Source organism: Volvox carteri (genome assembly GCF_000143455.1).
Source record: "Volvox carteri f. nagariensis unplaced genomic scaffold VOLCAscaffold_7, whole genome shotgun sequence".
Taxonomy (NCBI): Eukaryota; Viridiplantae; Chlorophyta; class Chlorophyceae; order Chlamydomonadales; family Volvocaceae; genus Volvox; species Volvox carteri.
The window spans coordinates 629,345-653,581 of NW_003307550.1; the positions used below are offsets into that span (position 1 = coordinate 629,345).

General features: G+C 57.7%; 5 protein-coding genes across 5 annotated transcripts in view; 2 read left to right on the forward strand and 3 right to left on the reverse strand.

The window, feature by feature from the left end:
* VOLCADRAFT_120498 (uncharacterized protein) overlaps positions 1 to 5,634 on the forward strand; it is a gene marked incomplete at its 5' end in the record, with an annotated part of 14,130 nt that extends 8,496 nt beyond the window's left edge. The window contains 9 exons of the mRNA XM_002947564.1: positions 14 to 186; positions 515 to 556; positions 987 to 1,212; positions 1,513 to 1,577; positions 1,946 to 2,191; positions 2,614 to 2,814; positions 3,593 to 3,772; positions 4,437 to 4,543; positions 5,079 to 5,634. Coding sequence (XP_002947610.1) covers positions 14 to 186; positions 515 to 556; positions 987 to 1,212; positions 1,513 to 1,577; positions 1,946 to 2,191; positions 2,614 to 2,814; positions 3,593 to 3,772; positions 4,437 to 4,543; positions 5,079 to 5,184 — 1,346 coding nt within the window. The 3' untranslated portion in view covers positions 5,185 to 5,634. The remainder of the gene's footprint in view (positions 1 to 13; positions 187 to 514; positions 557 to 986; positions 1,213 to 1,512; positions 1,578 to 1,945; positions 2,192 to 2,613; positions 2,815 to 3,592; positions 3,773 to 4,436; positions 4,544 to 5,078) is intronic.
* Positions 5,635 to 6,689: 1,055 nt separating this feature from the next.
* Positions 6,690 to 9,719, reverse strand: VOLCADRAFT_87924 (uncharacterized protein; the record flags this gene model as incomplete). Its single annotated transcript, XM_002947697.1, has 6 exons — positions 6,690 to 6,869; positions 7,090 to 7,237; positions 7,479 to 7,570; positions 8,755 to 8,900; positions 9,114 to 9,291; positions 9,548 to 9,719. Coding segments are annotated over 6 exons (916 nt in total), but the record flags the coding sequence as incomplete, so codon positions are not given.
* A 498-nt stretch (positions 9,720 to 10,217) lies between these two features.
* On the forward strand, positions 10,218 to 14,548 carry VOLCADRAFT_116495 (uncharacterized protein; the record flags this gene model as incomplete). Its single annotated transcript, XM_002947565.1, has 6 exons — positions 10,218 to 10,938; positions 11,742 to 11,776; positions 12,506 to 12,622; positions 13,813 to 13,961; positions 14,259 to 14,339; positions 14,460 to 14,548. Coding segments are annotated over 6 exons (1,192 nt in total), but the record flags the coding sequence as incomplete, so codon positions are not given.
* A 2,287-nt stretch (positions 14,549 to 16,835) lies between these two features.
* On the reverse strand, positions 16,836 to 19,175 carry VOLCADRAFT_116496 (uncharacterized protein; the record flags this gene model as incomplete). Its single annotated transcript, XM_002947698.1, has 4 exons — positions 16,836 to 16,965; positions 17,440 to 17,523; positions 18,298 to 18,459; positions 18,622 to 19,175. 4 exons carry the CDS (start codon positions 19,173 to 19,175, stop codon positions 16,836 to 16,838), a joined length of 930 nt encoding a protein of 309 aa, XP_002947744.1.
* Positions 19,176 to 20,254: 1,079 nt separating this feature from the next.
* Positions 20,255 to 24,237, reverse strand: part of VOLCADRAFT_87927 (uncharacterized protein) — a gene marked incomplete at both ends in the record, with an annotated part of 9,281 nt that continues 5,298 nt past the window's right edge. Inside the window, 9 exons of the mRNA XM_002947699.1 lie at positions 20,255 to 20,512; positions 20,824 to 20,934; positions 21,315 to 21,617; positions 21,932 to 21,977; positions 22,322 to 22,386; positions 22,752 to 22,853; positions 23,042 to 23,224; positions 23,501 to 23,568; positions 24,022 to 24,052. Coding sequence (XP_002947745.1) covers positions 20,255 to 20,512; positions 20,824 to 20,934; positions 21,315 to 21,617; positions 21,932 to 21,977; positions 22,322 to 22,386; positions 22,752 to 22,853; positions 23,042 to 23,224; positions 23,501 to 23,568; positions 24,022 to 24,052 — 1,167 coding nt within the window. The remainder of the gene's footprint in view (positions 20,513 to 20,823; positions 20,935 to 21,314; positions 21,618 to 21,931; positions 21,978 to 22,321; positions 22,387 to 22,751; positions 22,854 to 23,041; positions 23,225 to 23,500; positions 23,569 to 24,021; positions 24,053 to 24,237) is intronic.

The window sequence follows — 24,237 nt, forward strand, 5'->3', positions numbered from 1 at the left end:
GTCGGTGGCCAAGGCGCGGAAGGGACGGGGAGGGGGCGTAAGAAGAAGGGCCGTCGGCGAGTCGAAGAGGATGCAGCGGGGCTTGCCGGCGTCAGTGGCGGCGGCGGCGGCGGCATTGGCGGTGTGACGGCGCTGCCGCCGCCGCCACTGCCGGCGGGAGGTCCGCTGACGCGCGAGGGCCGCACGGTAGGCTATAGGGCGGGGGGAGGTCCCAGGGAAAGTTCATTTGCATGAGAGGAATGTGATGTAGAATGGGAGAGCGAAGGGGGGAGGAGGAGGGGGGTGGACGAACGGCCATTGGAGCGTCTGTTTGTATGTCGAATGGGGTTATGAAGCGGACAGAGGTGTGTGGCTGTGGAGGCCGATGCGGCGATAAGGCGATAGCATTTTGAAGTTAACAATCCCTTTTTGGACGGGCAGGTGAGCGGGTGGGTGCGTAGGGGAGCAGCCACAAGAGTCAAAGTCGCGCTAAGAAGGCAACTCCTGATTGAATGCTTCGCGATGTATCGTACAGGTCGAGGAGGCAATGCTGGCGGGTGTGGATGCGGAGTTCATGGTGAGAGATCTACAGATTGGGGAGGGGGAGGGGGAAGTACTGCCTTGTACGGCATACGGTGGGGGTTTGTTAGTGAGGCGGTTGTGGCGGTTGGTGGTTTCTTGGTGAGAGCACTACGGGCCCACTGAGGCACCCAGGGCAGCCAAGGCGCACATACATACATACAGACCAGACAACGCAAGTCACCCAGACAGGATAAAGTGAGCCCAGGGTGAAGGAAGGCTCAGAAAACCCGCGACCACGGGGGAATTTGCCATTAGGCTCTCCAATGTGGGCAGTTGATCCCGGGGGTCACTAGCTATGCTTCTCGCATCATCATCATCATCATCATCATCATCATCATCTGATTACCCCAAACCATCTCCCGCACCCATTGCCATTCCCCCCGTCCTCCCAACCCCTCCCCGCCTTCCCCCGTACCGGTTGTAAGGCCCTGGTAGACCTGACCGCCAAATCGCACCAAGTGCTGTGTCTGCCCATGATGTCCATGGCGACTCAGTGCATCAATGCCCTCGCGACCCGTGGGTCAGTGGCGCTGCCGCTGCGGCTGGTGCTGGCTGCCTGCCATGCCCGGCTGCGGTCTCACTTTGGCCGTTTCGTGGAGCACCAGCAGGCGGCAGTCGAGAGCTATGGAGTGAAGCTGGCGGCGTCTGGGAGTAAGTGAGGGTCTGTGTGTGCTTGCGTTTGTGTCTGCGTGTATGTATGTATTGTGGGGGAAGGGGGTAAAGATGTCAATTCGGATGCGGATGCGAGGGTAAGGGAGGGTAAGGGAGGGGTTTATTGGGGTTGGTGTTGGGCGGCAGGAGGCGGGAGAGGGTTCGGGGGGCCTGGAGGAATAAATGGGACACCACACACACATACACACACAGCAGTCCACACGCGCCACACCTTATCAAAACCCTAAAACCTCCAAAACCAATTTAAACCCACCGCAATAAAACCACAACGGCCCGCAGGTGCCAAGTCCCACCACGTGGTCAACTTCATCGCCCAGTTCGCCCTCATGGCGCACCACATGGAGGTCGGTGGCACGGAGCAGTGTGTGTATGTGTGTGTATGGGGGGGATAGGGGATGAAGGGGGTGAGAGAAGGGGTGGGAGAAAACGTGGGGAAGGGGAGGGGGAAAGGGGGGAAAGACGAACCACGAACGAGTGAAGCTGCTGCCAAGGAAAGGGGGGGATGAAGAACCAGGGTAGGGAGGCCGGGAATGAAGGAAGGGGTGTTTATGTGTGTAGAGAGGAATGGAGAGGTAAGGCCTTTCCATTGGCCTTAAGTAAGGCCTACATTGGTCCTCGTGAGATACGTTCCATACCGCTTTTCCCTTTACCGCTTTTCCCTTCTCCACAACCCTCCCCTCCACGTTTCCCCCCCCACTTCCCCCCCATCCAGGTCATGCTCACCTACAGCATCGACGCCCTCCTGGCGCAGCTGTCCGGAGGCGCCGCCGCGGCGGCGGAAGAAGGCGGCGGCGGTGGCGGCGGTAGCTCCGTGACCGCCAGACCCGCCGGTGCAGGCGCCGCCAGGTCCACTGGCACTGGCGGTGGCGGTGGTAGCGGTAGTGATGCGGAGGACGAGGTGGAAGATGAGGAGACTTCCCGACGGCGGCAGCTTCTACAGACGGCGGCGGGTTGGCAGGTAGGTAGCGGGGATCTGGATGCTTGCTACCGCTACTGCTGCTGCTGCTGCTGAGGAAAAGACCTCGCGACACTGATGTTAGTTGCCTGGCGCGAAAATTAAGGGGGCCATTGGATTGTTGGGGGTTGGAGGTTGGGGGTTGGGGAAGGGTACGCGTGTGGTACGGCAATATTGTCAATGAGACGCTTCGGCTGTGCTTATCTTGGAGTTGGGTTTCGTCGGCCGGGTTGTTGGGGGGGCGGGGGGAGAGAGGCTGGGAGGTGGAATGCCTTCAGGCCTGTCCAAACGCCAGACTGTTTTTAGGAACCCGTCTTGTTTTAAAACCCCTACCCCACGTCAGACTCTGCATGTGTGTGTGTGTCTTCATTCTAATTCCATTTAAATCTCTTACCCGCATGTGCCCTTGCGATGATGTGATGAAGGTCCGCCAGGAGGTGGATGCTATTTATGCTAAGCTGGTGGGCCTTATGTTCGCCTCCCTAGAGCGAATCGCGGCTGCCGACTCCAAGCACGGTGACCGCCTGCGTGCCGAGAACTACGCATATTTCGTGGAAGCGGTACGGCCGCTGGTACGGCATGTGGCAGCGCTGGAGCCGTACATGGTGCAGGCGGAGACCAAGCAGGTGCGGATCTGCATGTGTGTTTGTGGCTGTATGTGCTTCATTCATTCCCCGGCTCCGCTGTCCATTTTTATTCATCGGTGGATCGAAATGATTTTTTTTACAAATTTTGATTTTGTGCTGTCGTGGCCAACAAGGACTGCAAGGATACATCTCCACGCCGAAGACAACCATTAGCGCAGCCGTTCGCCCCGGACTGGGAAGGAAACTAGGGTGGTCTCTGCTTCTTTGAAGCCGAAACGGGCTCGGCCCCGGTGCAGCCAGTCGTCCCGCAGTATTCCGCAGGGGAGGCTGTACGGCACGGGGCTGCAAGCGGAGGAGCGGCGTCGTGTTTGGACTATACGCGCATCATTATGGATGGATAGCTGCGAGGGCTGTGGGTGCGGCGGCCGGCGGCGTTGGAGTGATGTATGAATCTGGTGCTATACACTTGCTAAGGCGCAAATGGACGCAATCCCATAGACGGTGCATTGCGCGCCGCCTCCATCTCAACAAGAACGGCTTAGCATATCTATATAGCCCCCTGGTAGTGCGCGAACCCAGTTCCCCATTGCTAGTTGAACTGGAGGAAAGGATATGTATGAGATGTGAACGTTAGACGGAGTAGAAGGCAAGGAGGGAAGTGCTGGAGCAGTTGGCATGGATGGGCTGCTGTGGTTGCGGAGTGTGGCCGACCATCCATCGCACGATCCCGAACTCGAACTCGCTTGCCCACCCTAACCTACTGGCATACAACTACTGTCCGCCGCTTCCCCGGCCCCCCTCAACCTCGTTCCGCCAGGAGGAGGCAGTTCAGCGCTACGTGGCGGCCCAGCTGCAGTACACGGCGCTTTGGCGGCTGCTGGAGGCGAGTGAGCGGATCGACCAGCTGCTGCAGGTGGTCAGTCCAGGGGAGGTCGCGTACCAGGCGGACTTCTCGGCGGGGGAGATGCGGAGCCTCATCACGACGACCATGAAGGATGTAAGCAGGGAATGTTAGGCCTCACAGACGCCTTTCCTTCCCCCTAATAGACTCGCTCGTGGTTCGTCTTTTCCCCCCTAATAGACCCCAACCTCCCTGAACCTCCCTGAACCTCCGCCCTGGACGAGCCCTGCCGTCCCTGATCCGCTTGAAACGCTCTTAGGCTGTGATTTCCACCGCTGCCGCACGTCTTGAAGCTTCTTCTGATATTCGGGTGCTCGGGTCCCTCCCGTCCATGCTCCCTAGTGCAAACGCGCCCAGGAGTTCACCATTGCCTGGGCGCAGGCCCGCTATCACCGCGGCTGCCGCTGCTCCTATTACCCCTGTCAGCGTGTTTCGCGCCTGTGTTTGGTCATCATCCCCCGGCGCGTTCAGTGCAGGCCCCGCCTGCGGTCCTGCCGCGTCGCCCTGGGTGAAGAAGTTCCGCTTCCGCCTGCTTCTGCCTGTGGCCTGCGCCTGGCCCTGTTGAGCTTGCTCCTGCTGCTGCGGCTCTTGGCTAGCAGCTCGTTCCGGCCTCCAGCCGGCTGCCCCTTCAGGCTGCATGTGCCAATTTGCATGGCAGACAGGGCTGCTAGGATTAATAGTACAACTTGCAAGCATTTCCCTATATAAACCGCCTTAAAAGCCTAAACCTGTATGTATGTATGTGTATATGTATGTGCAGGTGGATAAGAAGGTCCAGAAGATGTACGCACGCGTCAAGAAGCACCTGGGCAACACAAACCTGTCGTTCCGAGTTTGGGAGCGAATTCACGAGCAACTCATCGAGAGGTCCGTGACACGGCGGTAGTGGTGCTGGGGGTTAAAACTATTCGGGAAAACTGTGACAGCTGTTTGTATGCGTCTTTTATAATTTATAAGTGGCGTCGAGCTTAGGACGGGTGAACGTTTTTAAATCAAAACCTGATTAATAATGCGGATTTACAGACGTCATGCTGCTTCTTGCCGCCCGCTATGTAGGTACCAACGTCTGGAAGATCAGCTGTCTACGTGTTACCCTTCTCTCGAGCTGTCACCAACGGCGGAGGCTTTGGAGGATGTGTTTCGGAGCATGGGGACATCTGCCACTTCACCCTGATAATATCCTCCTGTGCCGGCCATGAAGCATTAGGTGTCCAATGTAAATTACCTGTGCCAAGCGAACTGCGTACCATACGGCATCCCATACCAAGCAACGTACGTTAAGGTAAAGCGAATACTGGCATCATAACAACCAACTCGGTGCAACAGTTTACTTCCTCGCTAACAAGATTTGAACATTCAACCTGTAATTTACAGTTTGTCCAAGCTCCAATTTCAATCACAGGTGCAAAATCAGTGATGATTTGCACACAGTGGTCAATCCCAAACGTTTCAGCAACGTGTGCGGCACAGTGCCGATACTCGGTGCATCCAGCATCTTTAGCGCATAAGTACTCACAACAGCACACGCGGAATACCAGGCTGACACGCGACGTCCCTCCATGAAAGCAGCACACACCCTCTGTCCACCCACTGACCTGTGCACCCGCCATTGCAACCAGTATTAAATTCATCCAGTAGTATGCGTGAGCATACAGCAAAATGAACAGCAAAATGAACAATACAAGCTCATACGCTCAAGGCCCCATACTTGTCCTCCCAGCTATTGATGCAGCCGGACGGGGAGCATTCATAGCACAGGAAGTCCGCAGCTGCGTTTAGCCATTTGAGAATTCACGCACTCTTGAGGCGCGCTCTCAACTTGGGTAGACGGTTTTGGAGACAATCGCGATGTGATGGCAGCGGTTTCACGCTGTTGACGGACCGGCGTGCTTCTTGACGAGGGCCTTCAGCTTCTCATTAGAAGCGCCAACAAGCTCATCAACCTTGGCGCCATTCACGAAGACTTGGAAGGTAGGCATTGCCGTAATGCCAAGAGCCTCAGCCACAGACTGTCAGGCCCCAGGATAAGTGGGACGCGGGGAAACAAACGGGGTAGACTTATTCTGATGTATCGACACGATACTGACCCAGCACACAGGGCCCGAGTCCGGGAGACGATGAACACCAGGGGTCGTGCATCAAACACCGTTCACTGTTGCTAGCACGCAAGCACCACGCAAAAAAAAACATGGTCGCGCGACAGGGTTTTAACTGGCGTATTTACCGTCATATCTTGGGAGTCGACGTCCACCTTAAGAAAGTAGATATTTGGGTACTCCCTAGCCAAAGACTCGTAGACGGGAGAAATCACTTTGCAAGGGCCACACCACTGCGAGCATACGGAGCCACAAGTAAGGCCAGCCATCCCGAGCCTAGAACCTTCATGCGCCATAAATACAGGATGTGCATTCCCACCTGGGCGTAAAAGTCGACAATGACCTGAATGTGTATCAAAAGGGCAATTTGAATAAGGGCGCGCAGATCTTAGTAGCAGGCCAAACAGCAGGTCTACAAGTATTCCCCCTTACTTACAACTTTTTCCTCAGCTTTTGCTAGAGCCAGGCGAGAGTCCCACTCCGCCTTTGTGGTGACATAGAAAAGGTTAGCAATCTGGTTGTGGGCCATGTTCCTTCAAAGTTTAAAGGCAATGAAAGCTAAGCCTGCAAGTTTAGAGGATCTACCGTGCAAATCATGTAACTCCTAATGTATCAAGATTGCCTGGCGACTATAATCATCTACGCTACGCGTCAACTTGTGGCCGCCGTACATCTGACATCCAAGGATGGACGACAGCCAGCTAACATCTCGGGATTGAAGCAATACACCTTACATGAAAATGAACAATGTGCACCAAATACCTGTCCAACAAGTGCCAACTGCTCCATCGTCTTGTACTTTCCCTCAGCGGTGGCAACCTTATGCTTCCAAAAAGGTCATACCACATGTCGCCATAACTAACGAAGCGTAGCCCTGCGAACGCTATATGTTCCGTGCAACTATGCCCTCATCTCACCGCACAGCTTCCGCACCAGGAAAACCGTCCCCTTAGTTGCGGGTGCACTGAATGTTCCAAAGCTGCAACCTAGCTCATACAACTCCGAAGCTGAAAGCGATTTGAATCCAAACTTATCGCGCCATAACCTTTGGTTCTCCTCGTCGTCATCATCCACCGACACCAGCAGTCGCCGTACCCCTGAACGACGGGGATTTTCCACATTGGGCGCCCGTAACAAAAGGTTGCGTGATCTAACATCCCAACCCACACGCACAAGGCCCTTCATGGACCACGACACTTTTAACCACTTGCCTCAAACACCCTCGGACCAGGAACGCGCAGCAGCCTCTGTTTGTTAGCTGGTGCTGAGCCCGTCCCTCAAGCCTCTAGCCATGCGCCCCTTTCCCCCTCCACTCACCAATTTTTCCCAGCTCTGCACTAAGTTGTCGTACGAGGGAGGTGCCATATCCCTGCCGCTGAAGCACCGTACGCGTTGCAACTAGGTAGAGCTCCGCTGCATCAGCGCCGTACACGTCCACGATGGCGGCCGACACCGCAGGGGTTCCCTGCGCACATCCGAAAACACACACAAACACACACACACACACATTCACACACACACACACACAAGCACACACATTCACACACGACCCCTCACATAGAGAGAAGTGACACACACACGCCACATATTCCGTTCCTCTCCCTTGTCACACTTGAAACCTCAGCTGTTGATTTATGTGTCATCACATGATGCGATTCTTCCCCCATATTTCTTCCCACCCTCACGCCGCCAGCCAGCGCTCTCACCTCGGTCAGCAAGGCCGCGAAATCGAACTGCCGAAGGTCGGATAGCGAGTAGCCGAACTCCTCCCGCAGAACCGAATGGACCCGTCTAAGCCCTGACGAGGTTGCAAAGCCCAGGTTACGGCAGTCGTACAACCGCAAGGCAAGATGGAGATTGCCGGGATCGGCACCACCAGAGTCGCCGCCGCCGCCGCCGCCGCCGCCGCTGTTGCTGCTGTTGCTGCTGCTGTTGCTGCTGCTGCTGCTGCTGCTAATGTCAACTTCTGTACGGCCAGGTGCGGCGGCGGTAGCAGGCGGAGGCCGTTCCCTGAGTTGGCCGCAGGGAATGTCTCCCCTCCGGCACAGCTGGCGCAACGCGCCGTACACCTGCGCCATCACAACCGTCACAACGAAAACCGTCACAGCAACCACCACCGGGCCGAACCGCCCACGGCTCCTAAAGACCGGGAAAGGGGTTGCTGTTGCAGAAGACGATGGCGTGTAAGGGCCGCATCTCTCTGTCCATATGTATGTATGTATAAATGTACCTACCCGCCGGCACTCCGCATTGTGGAACCACATGCCGCCTTCCCTGGAGTCATGAACCTCTCCGGCCCCGCTGCCGCAACTGCCGCCGCGACTGCCACCGGCCGCCGCCGCCGCCGCCGCCTCCACAGCACCGCTCTGGCAGGTGCCGTACTCAGTCCCCTGGCTGCCGGTCCCCTGTTGCCGCCGCCGCCGCCACCAACGCAGCGGCCACCAACGCCGCTGCTGCTGCCGCTGCCGTTGATCTGTCACAGTACAGCGGCTGTAGCAGCGGCCGTGGAAGCAGCGGTGGCAGCCGGAGCACTCCAGGAGGGGCGGCAGGGCCGCCGACGAGATTTCCCCCTGCCGCTTCTGCTTTGCTGGTGGTGGTGGTGCGGCTGTTGTCGGCTGCTGCTGCTGCTGCTGCTGCTGCTGCCGCAGCTGCTGCTTCAGATCCCCCGCCGTGATCCAACTATGACACGCAGCACATCGAGGTCTGACGGATGGGGGAAATGGGAGGATGAGGGGAGGGGGGAAATCATATCATATGTGCAAGAAGCGAAGGAGGTTGTGGGGAGGGGGAAGACGAACCACAGACGAGTGAACCTTACACCAGGAACCCCAGGAATAGACGGACAAATTCCAGGACTAGGCAGATTGTGATTAGGATTGTGTTAGAGGTTGGTAAGAACTTCTGTGTTAGGGAGGCGGGGTGCCGAAGAAAAACGCGTCTGATGGGCAAATTCGTCAACAAGGAAAACATGGGGCTGCCAACATTTAGCGGCGAACCCGTTGGGGCCGGGGACGGCAGGAAGGAAGGACTTGGAAAGCAGCACGGGCGCCATGAAGAATGAATGTGACCTAGCTTTGATGTGACTTAAGATGTGACCATGGCTCATAAGGCCCGCAATGTGGGAAGGCCTGCAATCGGGGGCCGGCAAGGTGGGCAAGACATATGAAGTGGGGGGAGGAGGGGCACGAAAGAAGAAGTGCAACCAGACGGATGCAACAAAGCAGCTTGGCGGCTATGGCCAGCAACGGAGCAAGCAAGCTGAGCCACAGACACAGACACAAACACAGACGCAGAGCAATGGAAAAATGGTTGAAAGCCCGCGGCCAGATGGATGGACCCACGGGACGGTGCTCTTGTCCGCAGCTCCTTGCCTCCTTCCGCCGAGGATGTGATGTGTGGCGCCAGTGGCATCGCCTGCAGTGCTGCCGGCGGCGGCGGTGGCGTTCTCAGCGCGGTAGTCATAGGTCTGCGCCCCCACCGCTCCGCGTCCCATTCCGTTGGACGTCGAAGGAAGGGCTCCTGAAATTGGGATGGAGGGAAGGGAGGAGGGAAGGGAGGAGGGAAGGGAGGAGGGAAGGGAGGGAGAGAAGGCAGGACGATACACATGCCGTATGGGCGATCAAAAGGCGATGGGGAGATGTCCTTGCTTTGGGTAAGGTGGCATCGCTTGATGTGTGCGTGCGCGTGTTATTGTCGGGGAATAGCAGGAGGGCATTGTGGCTGGATTGGGAATAAGGCAGCCGGGTTTGCTGTGGAGCGCTAACTGCCAACCCACCTTGTGAAAATGCCCTGACGCCAAGAGAATTCAAGGCAGTTTTTGTGATGGAGGACATAGGCAGCAGCACCGCGCTGGCAAAGGGCAGGATTGCCGCGAACAGCGCGTCGGCCGCGTGGCCATCGCCAGCCGGCAGCGGAATCGTCGGGACGATGGCGACATCTCGTTTCATATGAATGTGATGCGACATGTGCATGTTTGTTCTAGTGATTAGGTGGAACTCAATAGGTTGCAGATAGCTTTGAAGTGCGTGACATGCGCGGTCCGTACATCGTCCTTTGTCAAGCCGTTTTTTTCAACCGGCAACGCCTATTTGATAGAACGTTGGTATGTATCTTATGCCGCAAGGATGCTTAATTTAGGGCTGACTTATTAACAATTTGCTGACACAAGTTGCTCTTGACGATTCCCGATGGTTGCATGCCATCCAGTCTGACACTTGGCCCTGTGCAACCGTAGCGCAAAACGCTCCAAGAGTCTCATATGACTTCATCAGCGCATGTGGAACAACGCCTTTCGACTGGATAGCGAAAAACCGGTCCGTTGACCATTAAGCCTTCTACGTCGACAACCCTGCCAACGGCCACCTGCACCCAGCTCAAAGCTCCTTGCTTCAGCATAACTCAACTCAGTTCAAAGATATCACGGGCTGCTTGCTTAGTATTCCATCATGAACTTGTGCCTTCGAGCCAAGGCCGTCGAAGTGGTGACGATCGGCAATGGCGTCCAGCCCCCTGAGGTGCCAGAGGATTCCAACCTCCGCGGCCGCGCTGCGGAGATGCATCGTCAGCTCAGCCATATGAAGGAGCCGATAGTGGCGCCACGCGACCTGCTCATCATAAACTTGGACTTCGAGGGTGTGGAAACCTTGGCGGAGGGGCCCTTGTGGATACCCCGGCAAAGGACCGCCACCTCCACCACCGCTTCTACATCCGTCACACAATCCCACATCAACGCACCGCAAGCGAATCCGTCCCCTCCCGCTTCTAAAGCTGCCGCCCCCGGCAGCCGCAGCTGTAGAAGTAGTACTAGTAGTACTAGTATTAGTAGTGGTGAAGAGCCATTACCGTCAGTTCGCGGTGGCGGGTGTGGACGTGCTGCCTGCTCAATGCCAGACTCGGAACTGGAGAACCAGAGAGCCACCGCCAATGCAGCTGTAGCACAGCTAGCGGAAGCCCCCGCCGGTCCGTTTGCGGTGGCAGCGGCAGCCGCCGGAGCGGCATCAGCGGCCGCGGCGGCGGAATGGGGTGGCGGCGGCGGCAAGGGGGGCTCTTGGCTGCCCGCCGCCAGCGGCGGCGCCGCTACCTGCGGCGGCCGTACATCGTGCGAGGGACGACAAGCGCCGCTCACGCGGGGTTTCGTGCGGGTGAAGAGCGTCCGGCCGCCGGAAGGTAAGGAGTACGAAACAGTACGGCAGCCCAGCAGGAAGAAATGGGCCCCATGCGGGTTGCCCGTGGCGTTATTCCGTTCCGCCCCCTACCCTCTAACCACTTCATACGCACGCGTTCTGTTCTCTCCTTCCTTGCTTGCACCCACCACCATCATGGCTTGCACCCACCACCACCATCATGGCTTGCACCCACCACCGCCATCATGGCTTGCACCCACCACCGCCATCATGGCTTGCACCCACCACCGCCATCATGGCTTGCACCCACCACCGCCATCATGGCTTGCACCCACCACCGCCATCATGGCTTGCACCCACCACCGCCATCATGGCTTGCACCCACCACCGCCATCATGGCTTGCACCCACCACCGCCATCATGGCTTGCACCCACCACCGCCATCATGGCTTGCACCCACCACCGCCATCATGGCTTGCACCCACCACCGCCATCATGGCTTGCACCCACCACCGCCATCATGGCTTGCACCCACCACCGCCATCATGGCTTGCACCCACCACCGCCATCATGGCTTGCACCCACCACCGCCATCATGGCTTGCACCCACCACCGCCATCATGGCTTGCACCCACCACCGCCATCATGGCTTGCACCCACCACCGCCATCATGGCTTGCACCCACCACCGCCATCATGGCTTGCACCCACCACCGCCATCATGGCTTGCACCCACCACCGCCATCATGGCTTGCACCCACCACCGCCATCATGGCTTGCACCCACCACCGCCATCATGGCTTGCACCCACCACCACCATCATGGCTTGCACCCACCATCATTCCAGGTCTGTCCTGGACACACAGTCGCAAATGTCTGGAGGTGCTCCTGGCAGCTGAGCGAAGGACGCGAAGCACGCGCGGCTACCTGAGTCACGAGCAGCGGCTACGGGAGCGGCTGGAGAGGCTTAATTTGGAAATGTTGCTCGTGCAGGGGGACGGAAATTGCCAGGCGAGTTGGTTTGTCGGCTTTGGCTAGGTGGTTGGTTGGGGTGGTTGGTTGCGGTGGTTAGGTGCGGTATGGAGGTCGTGGATTCGCGTGGACGGGAGATGATGCCCCCCGGGGGGTGGCTTTCCGGCAAATGAGGAGCGAAGGACGCAGCTCCCCGGACGTCTCCCAGCAGCTTGTTGGACTGGACTGGGCACCTTCGCTGCATACTCGCAAATGTTTTCCCGCTTTTCGCTACACATAAAAATTGCCGGTCGCATCGCAGTCCATCACACGCAATCCATGATGACCCGGATGGTTCACATTTCCAACCCCCAAAGGAGCTCCTGTGGACTGCGCGCGTTTGAAGTTAACCATGTGTTTTACCCCCGGTGGGGGTGTTTTATTTCCCACACCCCCGCCCTCACCCGCCCCCATCCGCCAATGCGAGGTAAAACCCCAATAACCCATCTCCAACCGGGGTAATGTTGGTGGTTGGAGCTGAAAACCACCAACCGTATAACGAAGTTTACTAACGGTTTATATCCTGCTTTCCGGCAGTTTCGCTCCGTCAGCAACGAACTGTACGGCACCCAAGACCATCACACCGCAATCCGGCGTCAGGCGGTGTCGCACATTTTGGAGCAACGAGAAACGTTCAAGGCGTTTCTGGGGGAAGACTTTGACCAGTATGTACGGCAAATGGAGCGGAGCGGCACGTGGGGGGACGAGCTGACGTTGGTGAGTGTACGGCCGCACCGGCGTGTGTAGAGTGTATGTGTGTTTTTTAAGGGGGAAAAGAGGAGGAGGTAAGCGCTTTCAGGGCCCCTGGGAGGTAACCTACCGTCATCATCTGGGGTTCGGGTTGGTGGGGGAGGAGAAAGAGATGCCACACGCCGTGCCCGCCAGTGTGGTGCGGTGTTGGTTGATGGTGTTCCACCACCTTCTCCCCCACTACCATCCTTACCTTTATCAGGTAAACATCTCCGAACGAATAGGCTGTGGTAAAAATCTTGAATATATACATAACTGCAACACACCCCTTACCTCTCATTGCAGCCCATGAGCCCATATACTCCCTACCCTGATGCCCCCTTTCTTCCTTCCTCTACTTCCTATTCCTTCCTTGTCTCACCGAAGTTAGGACCGGCGCACACCGCAGACGTGTGTTTCTGTGTATGTATGTATGTATGTATGTATGTATGTATGTATGTATGTATGTATGTATGTATGTATGTATGTATGTATGTATGTATGTATGTATGTATGACGTTGATTACACTGTGGGCTGAAAAGCCGGGGGCCCAGGGCCGAAACACAGCGCGGGGGGCGGGTGCATACGGCTGGTTAGTCTCATGCACTCCGCCCCCGGGTCAGGCCGCACGGGAAACGACGGCTGGCACGCAACAGCGCTCGTTTGGCGCTCCAACTAGACGGGATCTATGCCCGCTGGTCTCCTAACATAAACGAAGTCGCAACTGGGGGGCTCTTCCTGCCGACCGAACGAACCGAGCATCTCAGAGAGCTCGCAACCAGGACCTGGGCGACCGGGAGCCCGATGAGTCATCCCGGGCTGGGGAGGTCACCAAGCTCAAAAATCCTCACGCAAAAAAGAGCGCAAAGAGCTCACACCACAAGACGCCAAACAGCCTCCTGAGACTACTACCCTCCTCCGCCTCTCCCTCCCTGGGCTAGTCCAGGGGAGATTGTATGTATGTATGTATGTATGTATGTATGTATGTATGTATGTATGTATGTATGTATGTATGTATGTATGTATGTATGTATGTATGTATGTATGTATGTATGTATGTATGTATGTATGTATGTATGTATGTATGTATGTATGTATGTATGTATGTATGTATGTGTGGCCTTCGTAATGCCTGCGCGTTGCCTGCCTCTCTTTTCTCCCCCCCTCCCGGCCTCAGCGCGCTGTGTGTGACTCGTTCGGTCTGACGGTGCACGTGGTGACCAGTGAGGAGGACCACTGGTACCTCACCTACGAGCCGGAGTGCAGGAAGCTAGACAGGGAGATATTCCTGACGTACATAGCCCCCATACACTACAACTCAATAAAGTAAGGGAGGGGTGCCGCAACGGGCAGTACGGCGGGCAGTACGGCGGGCAGGATGCGAGTCGTCAGGACTGGGTGTCATCACTTGACTCACTCATCCAGGCATTTCCTCAGTTCCCGCAGACTGCATTTAAATGGCCCCCCTCCCTCTTTTCCTTCCTTCCCTCACCCGCCCAAACCCCGCTGGGTACCGCAAGCGCGCGGATCATTGCCCTCCCGTTGTTCCCGCCAGGGTGCCCCTCCCCCTCACCCCTGCCATCCCTCCCCCTCCCCCTCACCCCTCCCCCTCCTCTTGTCGAGGATGAGGGTGGGGGACGCGGCTCCTTCGCGACTTGGCGACTGCGCTCCCGACTGGAACCCGATCCCATCCCTGTGGCTGCGGTGTGTGCGCATTTCCCCCTCCTTTGGACGTCCCCCTCCGCCCTCATGCACTCCCTCCCTTCCGCCCTCAAGCACTCCCCCACCGACATCTCTTCCGTCCTCTTTCTGCTTCCCGGCCAGACGGCGCTCCTCTCTGAAGACTATGGCCCTCAACGTGAGCCGGAGCTTCCGGAACATGGGCATCCTCAGCGCCACGGGGCCAGGTCTGGGTGGGGGGCCCAGCCCTAGCCCCAGCACTAGCAGCAATATCAACAACCATAACGGCTGCAGCAGCAGCAGCAGCAGCGCACCCACAAGTCCGACGAGGGGGTCAACGGAGGCGGCGTCCAGCTCTTTAACTAGTCCGCTGGTTTCATCCGCAGCAGCAGCAGCAGCAACAGCAACAGTAGTAGCGGTTGGAGGGGGCGGTGGCGATAGTAGGCCTGTACGGCTGCGTTTGCCGGCACCTTCTGTCAAGGAGGGCGGTTGTGGCGGTGACGGCAAGGGTGGTGGCGGTGGTGGCGGGGAGAATGTGGGGTGGGTGGGTGGGGGGGATGCCTGAAGAGGGGAGGGGTATTGCGGCTGCTGCGGGTCTACGGCGCGGATAGGGAACCCCGGGGGGGTGATGGTGGGTTTCGGGGGGTGGGTGGAACATCCCTGAAATAGAGCACATGCAGGAGGTAATGCATTTGGTAAGTATGTCTGTTGTTACAGGGTGGTTAAGCTTCACCAGCGGCCCCCTTTCCCGAGGCAGTTCCCTGCTCTCCCCTGCTAGAGGGGCACCCTAATCCATTCACCCCATCCGACTTCAGAATGTATTCGTTGGGTTCAGCAACTCACCACCAGCATCCAACCAAATCTAGCGGATCAACGGCGCCTCAACTTAGTTCCTGGTCAGCTCGCAAGTTGATATAATAACGTCCTACACCGTCCACAAGATGGGGGGCCATCTCCCAATTCAACACTCCTCGAACACCCGAGGAGTCGGCAGGCGGATTTGAACGTTGTATGTATGTATGTCGTGCGTTGAGTGCTCACCGAATGGTCGTACGATAGACAGGCATAGACAGGCCCTGTGTGGTTTGGATTTTCGTTTCGGCTTCTTTTCGACATCTCGGCAGCGGTGGTGTTCTGTCGTCAAGCTGATGCATGTCGAAAGAACGTTGTGTGTAATGAACGGCTTTTGCAGGAGTTTGCTATTATTATGTTAAGAAGGGATTTCTGATGCTGTGAGGATGAGGAAGGCAGGCGAGTGGAATGAATGCCTGGGGGACCATACCTTTTTTAATGTGTGTCGAATGTGTTTCATTTATCGTTCTTCTTCCTTCCATCTTGTATTTTATTAATCACGTTAGTCACACTTTAGGTTTGTTAGGTGTTCCTTTTTGCGCTTTGTGTTGCTCATATGACTATTTACTGCTCTTTGTTGTATGCTTAGGGTATCCAGCTGTTGTTGTTTTAGGGGGAAAAAGGGGGAACAGCCCAGGGAGGGCTCCTGGGAGGAGGGGCTCTCTTTACTTGGGCTCTTGCGCGATCTGTTTCCTTGAAGCCTGTGCTGTACCCGTGTCAATTTGCGAATCCATCCGCTCCCCCCCCCGCCTGGAAACACCCTACAACAACAAACAACGGTGCAGGTGCGGAGCAAGTGGGAGGGGGACGGAGAGGGGGAAGACCCACCAGGCTTTGCTTATGTGTTATAATGACGTGCGCATATGCATTTTGCGAGGAGGAGGAGGAGGAGGAGGAGGAGGAGGATCGCGTCACCATTTAGGAAGCGAGTGAGTGGACAAGCGAGCAGCTCCCAATCTGCGTTTTCTTCCCCTCTTCTTCTTTTCTAAAACCTGATTACATCAACAAAAGGAATTAGTTAATATGGTGAGAGGTGCTACCTCCCAAATCCACCGTCGATAAAAGCATTGCGGCTGGTCTGCTGTTGATGTTGCTGTCGCTGATGCATTTTCAAACCCGGCTCCGAAACCTTGCTCGGGTTCCCAGTCTTTTCCTTAACCGCTTGTGCGGTCATTTATTTATCATGAAAACACGCACGCACATGAAAAGGTGGAGGTGGGGAAGAGCAGAGCTGCAAGTAGGGAAAGGGGGAAGGGGAACACGCACGCCCGTCCTCTTCAGTCCTCACCCCCCCTTCCACCTCATTGGCCAGTAGGTGCACACGGACGACGTCAAAACGTACGCACACACACTCTCTCTCTACCCCCACACAGTCCCATTCTCGAGCACACGCCAAGCCATTACATGCAAGACGTCAAGAGGAATCTTCCATCGGCTCTTCCCCGCCCGCCCGCCCGCCCAAGACTCCTCAGCATTCCTAACGGTCCCCCCACCTACTCCCCTCTTCCTCTTCCACCCTCCCCCCGACCCTCCCGACCGCCGCCGTCATGCAGCCGAGTAGCAGCAGTAGCAGCAGCAGCGGCTGCACCAGCAGTGGCAACCCTAGCAGTAGCAGTAGCGGCGGTTGCAGACCAGCAGCAGCCGCGCGCTTCCCCCGTTCCCCGGAGGTCACAGGAGGTCTTCCGCCGTAAGGCCCCGGAGACGGAGATACTCCGCCTCCGAAACCAAGCGGCTCTCAAAGTACTTGAGTGCGTCCGCAGTGGGCGACAGGATGGCGACGTAGCCCTCCCGACAAGGCCTGCGGTACACGGACCGAGGATAATTCCATACCCATGATCAACACAGCGTACGACGAGCCCCCGGCCATTATGGCGGCGGAGCACGGCGGGGCTTGAATTTAAGCCCAGCGTAAGGGGTGCGGGCGGGGTTGTTGTGAGGAAGTGTTGGGGCTCACGAAGAGAAAACAGGCGGAACAACGAGGTTATGGCCAACCAACATGCTGCTGTACTACCAAAAACACTGCCGATGGCTTCAGGGTTGCGATAAGGGCGTACGGTAGTAGGCTAGGAGGGCTAGGAGAGGGGACGGAGGTAACTAGGCGGGAACAAGGGCCATGCAAAGTCTACAAGAAAGGCGCCATAGCCATTGTTGTTATTGTCGTTGATTGTTGTTGTACCGTTGCCGTACATATCTCTATAACCCGACCGCCCGGGACACTCTGCCCACCCTCTTAACCCCATCAAGAGCCGCATGACGTGGATGCCGTACATACCTGTCGTACAATAGGCCTGGCGTTTTAAGCAGGCGTTCGTTCACCTCCAGAAGTTGGCTGTTCAAGACGAACCAAATAGGAAAGCTGCAATCAACGGCCCCCCCCCGAGCCCGGGGGTTGGAGGGAGGTTGAGAAAAGGGGAGATTGAGGTTCACTATATATATGCAGAAGGAAACGGTCAATTGCTGACGCCCAAAGAGGGGCGGGGAGGGAGGGAGGGGAACGACGAACCACGTGAACGAGTGAAGCTGCTGCCAGGGCAAGAGTGTACCAGGAGTAGAACTGACCGGGGAGGGGAGGGGAGGGGGGAGGATCTGGGAATGGGAGGCAAGCAAACAAACAACACGTGGCCGAGGTCCCGCCAGGTCCCCCGCCCAACTGGTGCCATGGAGGCCGTGAGAGCGGCTCGGCGGGTCGTTGGTTCGTGCGGCTTAGGGGGCGAAACCCTTTCCTCAGCTGGCATAAGGAATCCTCCTTAGGCCCACCCTCCTTAGCCGCCCGCAACTTGTGCGACGTATGTTTCCCGGTCTGTGAGGTTAGATGGGATATGCGTTGGGTTGCGAGGGCCGCAATCAATCCCCTTCCACCTGCTTGCTTTTGCCCTGGCGGCTTGATGACGGTCATTTCCCCTCCCCCCCTTTTTCCCTCCCCTAAACTGTTGCTTGCGAGAAACCCTGGGCCTTTTCGCTCCACCTCACGCCAGTTCACGGGGGTTCACACAGGGCCACGGTTCAGCTTTACTCCGCTACCACATTTCCTCGGCGCCCTCAGCCTCCGCAAGCTCCTCTCCTCCTCTCTTTCCCACCTCCTCCTTTCTCTCCCAACCCACACCCCGCCCCATCCCGCCCGCTCCCTCACCTGGCCCCGCCTCCCCGTCGCTCCACTGCCGCCAGAAGGGCACCGCCCCGGAGGTTCTGTACCCCCCGATGCCGCTTCTTGCCCGAGGTCTTGGTGCCAATCTGCTGTCGAGCAGCTCCTGCCTCGAAGTTAACGCGGGCGCATTGCGAAGCGGGGAAGGGCCTAAAAGGGCCAGGGGGGAGGGGGAAGAGGCGGGGAAGAGATCGTGCGGGTACATGCTCGTGGTGCATACGGATGAGGGTGTGGGGGGTCGTGTGGAAGGGGAAAAGGACCGGCGACGGAGATTGGCGGGGGGGGGGGGAAGTGAGGGGGAAACGGACTCACGGGTATTCTGGCACGGGCGGCCGGTCGGGTCTTTCGAGGGGTCCCCGGCCGCCCCCGGGTGTGTTTGCTGCTGCCGCTGCTGGTCCGCCTCCGCCATCGCTTCGGCCTGGCCCCTCCAGGGCTTCACTGTCCTCTGGTCCATCCCGGTCTGCTGCTGCCGATGACCCAGGCCCCGCGCCGGATGCACCGGGCTCGCCGCCAAGGCGGCTGGAGGCGCCTGCCTCCGCATCCTCCTGGCCGTCGTCGTCCGGAGCGGCTGCAACAAGTTCTTCTGCTTTCAGATGGTCTAGGTTTGGTGGGATGTAGCGAAGGTGCGTTGGCTGGTAGCCCGTCTCGCAGCGATGGGCTGCAACTAGCGGGTGAGATGGCGCTAGGCCGATGACTGCCAGACCGTTTGGAGCTAGGAAAACGTACTGATCATGACATTTAGCCCCGTGAAGGTCGATTGCGAAACGACGTATGTACTTAGTTTCCGTGAGGCCCAGCGGGCGCGGCGGCAGCAATTCCGGATGCTCAAACCAGTCATTTGGAGCGAGATTCTGTGATGTCGACATATTCTACTACAGATGTGGATAAGCCTATCCCAAGGCGATATCCCACACAAAAGCCGACGCCAACTGATCAACAGCACCGTTGTGGACCGTTTTTGACGAGCGACTAACCAGAATCACGGAACCATGAGACAAGCGCTGAATAAGATCGGAGAAATATTCGAAAGAAGTAGCAGCTGAGTAAGCCCATAATACCCGGGCAACTATGCTGCGTTGAGCCTTTGGGCCCGGGCCTCCAGCCGACTCAAAACAGCAGCGTTATTTATTGCGGCGTGTGTCTCATGGATAAACAAACCTATTCATAAAGCGAATTTGCGCTTGCTGCGCGTGAGCTACACATCAAGCCCCGCGTTGTTAGAGTGCTGTTTGCTAATAAAGGCGTGAAACCTATCGCGCATGTTTACAGCGCTTATATTGTCATGCATCCCACATCTCTTAACTTGAGGTGCTCCACAACCCCTCTAATCCCTCAAGAGGGCTTCCAACTTCCAGCATGCCAGCTGGGACACTCTCCAGCCCCTCCGGCCCCCTTCCTTCACGCAGTCAGTTCAAGGACTAGGCCGCCTACCGTTTCGCGTAAGTCGTCAGCTATATTGTTACCGTACCGGTTACTGCTGTCACAATCCAAGCAACACAACTGCCACCACCAACACCACTACGAAGCCACTCGAAACAGCAATCGCAAGGAAACGCAAGGAAAACAAAAGCACCTGCGACGGCAGCGATGAGAACATCGGTAGTACCCCACCCCACCTCACCCTGCCCCGCGACACACCTACCCCAGCGGGAGGTGACCGCCAGGAGGGAGGGAGGTCGACACTTCCCCTTCCCCCTTCCCCACATATTGGGTCCCTCTCATGGTCATGTGATGAATCACGTCTGCGTCGCTAACCTCCTTAAGAGGCAGTCATCTGCGCGCGTGTCAAAAAACACGCAGCTATCCTATCGTACCGCAGCTGCCTGGGGATCATTTCATACGGGACCCATGGATCATTATTTCAGTTGTCAACAACCAACGACCAACGAGCCTGCGGAATTTCACTTTAAATACCAAAATAAGAGGTACGCAGCTGTCCCGCGTTTTAACGCGGCTGCCCAGGCCCCCCCCCCTGCTGCTGCGTCTCGTGTTGCAGCTGCAGTGCAGACTCCGCGGACACGTGCTCCAGGAATTGGACCAAACCAAAACCGCCACCACCACCACCACCACCGTTGGCCGCCGTACCGCTTTCGCCTCCAGCAGCGGTAGTGTTGGAGGTGTTGGCGTCGTGGCCGTCTGGCTCATCCAGGAGGAGCTGATCAAACAGCTCCGAATCCTCACCGCCCTCGCGCAGTATCTTGACCTGCGCGTTACATGTATGGCAATCGGAGGTCATAATACAAGGCGTGTCCTGTCATCACTCTCATGGGAACATGTTGTACCATCCATTATATCATTTACATAGTCACCATTACCATTACCATTCGCAGCAGCAGCAGCAGCAACGGGTGCAGCAACCGGAGCACGCACCAAGGCAAGCCGAAGGTCCCTTCAGGCCCTTCGCTCCATCATGGTGACCACCAGCACCCAGATGCTATCCCGGCCTGCGTCCCCCTCCCCCCACCCTCCTTTCCCCCTCCTCCCTCTCCCTTTCCTCCCCCCTCCCCTTGTCACCTGGGGTGTGATTCGTCTCTCGCTGCGAATGGCCGCCACCGCCTTTCTCAGTGCAGACTGTTGCGGCGGCGGGAAGGGCACCTCGGGGGGGCAGCGGGAGGTGTAGTACACCTGGCAGCGGGGGAAGAGAGGAAGAGGAAGAGGAAGGGGGAGTGGGAGTGGGAGGAGAGAACGCCGGGTGAAGGAAGGGGAAGAAATTACACGACGATGCAAAAGGCTAAAAGGAACAGCTGCCCTCCGACATTTAACGGACCAACACAGCGACAGAGAGTGTGCCCTTGGAGGCCGGGACAAGGCCGGGAACAAGGCCGGGAACAAGTACAAGATGGAAACACAAACACTCTGGCCCCCAGGCGTATTCACGGCTAGCACAATACACCCAAGTACAAACTACGAAGGCACCTCTAAACATACATGCAAACATGCAAGCATGGAAACAAAGGAACAGGTAAACGGGCAAACGGACAGACAGCAGAGCAGCAGACACGCACCATGATGAGTATGTAGGCGTCCAGCAGGAAGATTGGAGGCGCATCCGGACCCGCCAGAGCAGCCCGGCTCAGAGAGTGGCGAGGGTAAGCCAGCTGGTCCGGCGTGGTGTACGACTGCATGACGGGGTACACCGCCCTCACCAGCTCCGCTGGCGGCAGTCCGCTCCAGAGGTGGCGCAGGAAGGCGGTGAGGTCGGGGTGCTGGCCGTCCGCGAAGGGCGCCAGCAGGGGGGAGCGGAGCAGGGCGTACACCAGGCGGGGCAGGGGGGCCAGGTGGGGCGCCTGGCTGAAGTGCAGGTCCACCTGAGGGTGGGAGGGGAGCAAGGGGCGCAAGGGGGGGGCAGGGGCGCAGGGGGGGAAAAGCGGGAGAGGGGGTGGGGTTCTACATATGAAGGCAGGTATGCAATGCGGGTTCCAGCTGCTGGTGGTGGTGGTGGGAGGAGGGTAATGATGTGATGAGAGAAAGGAGAGGGAGAGGAGAGTCTAACAAGCGGTGAAATCCTAATGGACGTTGATTTTCGTAAACATCCGGCTTGGAATAAGTCGACTCTAGAGCAGGGGAACCCACTACCTCCCACTACCTCTTCACAGCCAGCCAGCCACTACCAGCCACCCACCGGGACAGTCGCCAGCTGCTGCAGAGTCAGACTCGAGTGCACGTTCCTGGGGTTTGGAGGTGAGGTGAGGTGGGGTGGGGTGGGGTGGGGTGGGGTGAGGTGGGCGGACATGGGGGAGAATGGGAGGGGCAAGAGGGTCGTACGGGAAGGCGGAAGGCACAGGCGTCGGACCGGGATTGGGCGTACGTTCGGAAACGCCTTTCAAGACCAGATAAACAGACAAAACGACAAGACAAACAGACAGGAAAAGAAGGATAACGTGGGGCAAACAAAACTGCCGACGACGTCCAAATCACCACTGCTACCGAAGGATGGTAGGTAGGTGGGTAGGTACACGGGAGTATAGTCGTACAGTACGTCAGTGCCGTGCACGCCGAAACCCGCACGGACCTGTGGTAGCACAGCGCCAGCACCACCAGCCAGTCCCGGAGCAGCAGCCGCGCCTCCTGAAAGCCCTGAGGGGGAAGACCCCGGGCAGGCGGCCCCGGGCAGGTCGCTTCCGTTCATGGAGGAAAACAGGAAACGGAAAAACGGAAAACGGAAAAGGAGAAAAGAACGGACCGACGTGTACACGGCGGTGCAGCAACATGGTTCCATGACCTGATCTGACGATGAGAGCGACGTATGGAAGTAAGAAAGGATAGAGGGCTGGAGGGCTGGAGGGGGGAATGACAGCACCAATGGAAATAAAGGACCTGGACTTGGAACCTGAGACGAGAATGAGGCAGCAGACATCTCCCCTCCCTTGCTGCCGGTGGCGGTTCCATCCCGGACCTCCCCAACACACACAACCCCCTCCAAACCCCCATTTCCCCCCTACCTGCGCCTCCGCCACGCGCAGGACCTTGTGCATCAGCAGCGTCACCACCGCGTCCGGATTGGCGTGAGCGTACACGTCAGCGACTGTGGCCGCCACGTTGACCTGCGGGTGGGGGGAGGAGGGAGGAGTGGGGAGGGAGAGGGAGCGAATGAAAACATTCGCGAACGCGCGCACACATACATAAGCACGTACACACGCACGCGTGGAACCGACGTGTCCCATTTCGCCCTCTTTCCCCCCTTCTCCCCCGCCCCCAGCCGGCCCCAGATATCAGTGAGCACAGGACGTACCCGGTATGTGGCAACACGCAGCCGCCGCTGCAGCCAGTACCGCCGGCCATCGCCGCCGGCTGCAGAGGCGGTGGTGGTGGTGGTGCCGGCTACTGCCGCGCCGGCGCTGGAGGCGCCATCTGCGGCGCTGTTGGCTGCCGTTGCCACAGGCCCTTGCCCCTGCCCCTGCTGCTGCTGCTGCTGCTGTGGTGGTGGTGGTGGTGGTGGTGGTGGTGTTTTCTCACACACCAGGGCGGTGTATTGGAAGGCCACCTAGAGGATCAGGAAAAACAAAAAACGGTTAAAAGATAGAATCTAAAACAAGTAGTAAAGACAAGTCAAGTAGTTAGCGCAGGTCAACATTCTGCGCTTGCAAGGAGTCCGAGCATCCATTTAGACGTACGACCGCATGTAGGCGGTAGAGGCGGTCCGTTTCGAAACAGGGAGGGGTCCGTCCTAAACACACCCAACACCGCCCACCTGGATAGTGGGCGGCAGGCTGGTGGCGGCGCCAGCGAATCCTCCGAGCGTGGCGAACTCGAAGTCCACTGCAGGGTATGTATGTATGTATGTATGTATGATGTGTGAAACAGGGGGGTATATCTTCGTCCGTGGCAGCTACCCTGCGAAACCCTGCCTTCCCCGGTATTTCGGGGCACTCTCATCCAGTCACCCTAGTCAACTTCTCAGTGGATCGCTCAGGTTCCGCACCCACCACCAGCATCCAACGGAATCTGCCGGGTCGACAGCGGCCCAACTCCATTCCTGGTCGGCTCGCAGGTTAACTTTATCCCAGGTCACCACCGTCCATCAACTAGGGGCCCAATACCTTCCACCATCGGAAGGATTTTTGACCCAAATGGGTATCGATCCCGGGATCTCCCGGGGGCAATGGTCGCGCGTTACCAGCAGTGCCAAACCCTAGTATGAGGCGTATACATACATGCATGAGTATGCGGGGGGCAGGGTTGAAAGAGGGGAAGGCCGCGCGGACTAGATACATGCAAGATGCGAAAAGAAGGAGATGCGACGCTGTGGACGTCCGGGAAGGAGAGGGGGGAGGTGGTATGGCGCGTAATGAGGGCGGGGTTTGGTCTCGGAGAACGTGGCGGGCAGCGGGGGGACTCCACCCACCCCGGTGTCCTTCACATCCACCCCCCCCCCCCCCCCCTCCTCTTCCCCCCCCCCAAAGGGCCTCACCGGCAAAGGAGTCGCTT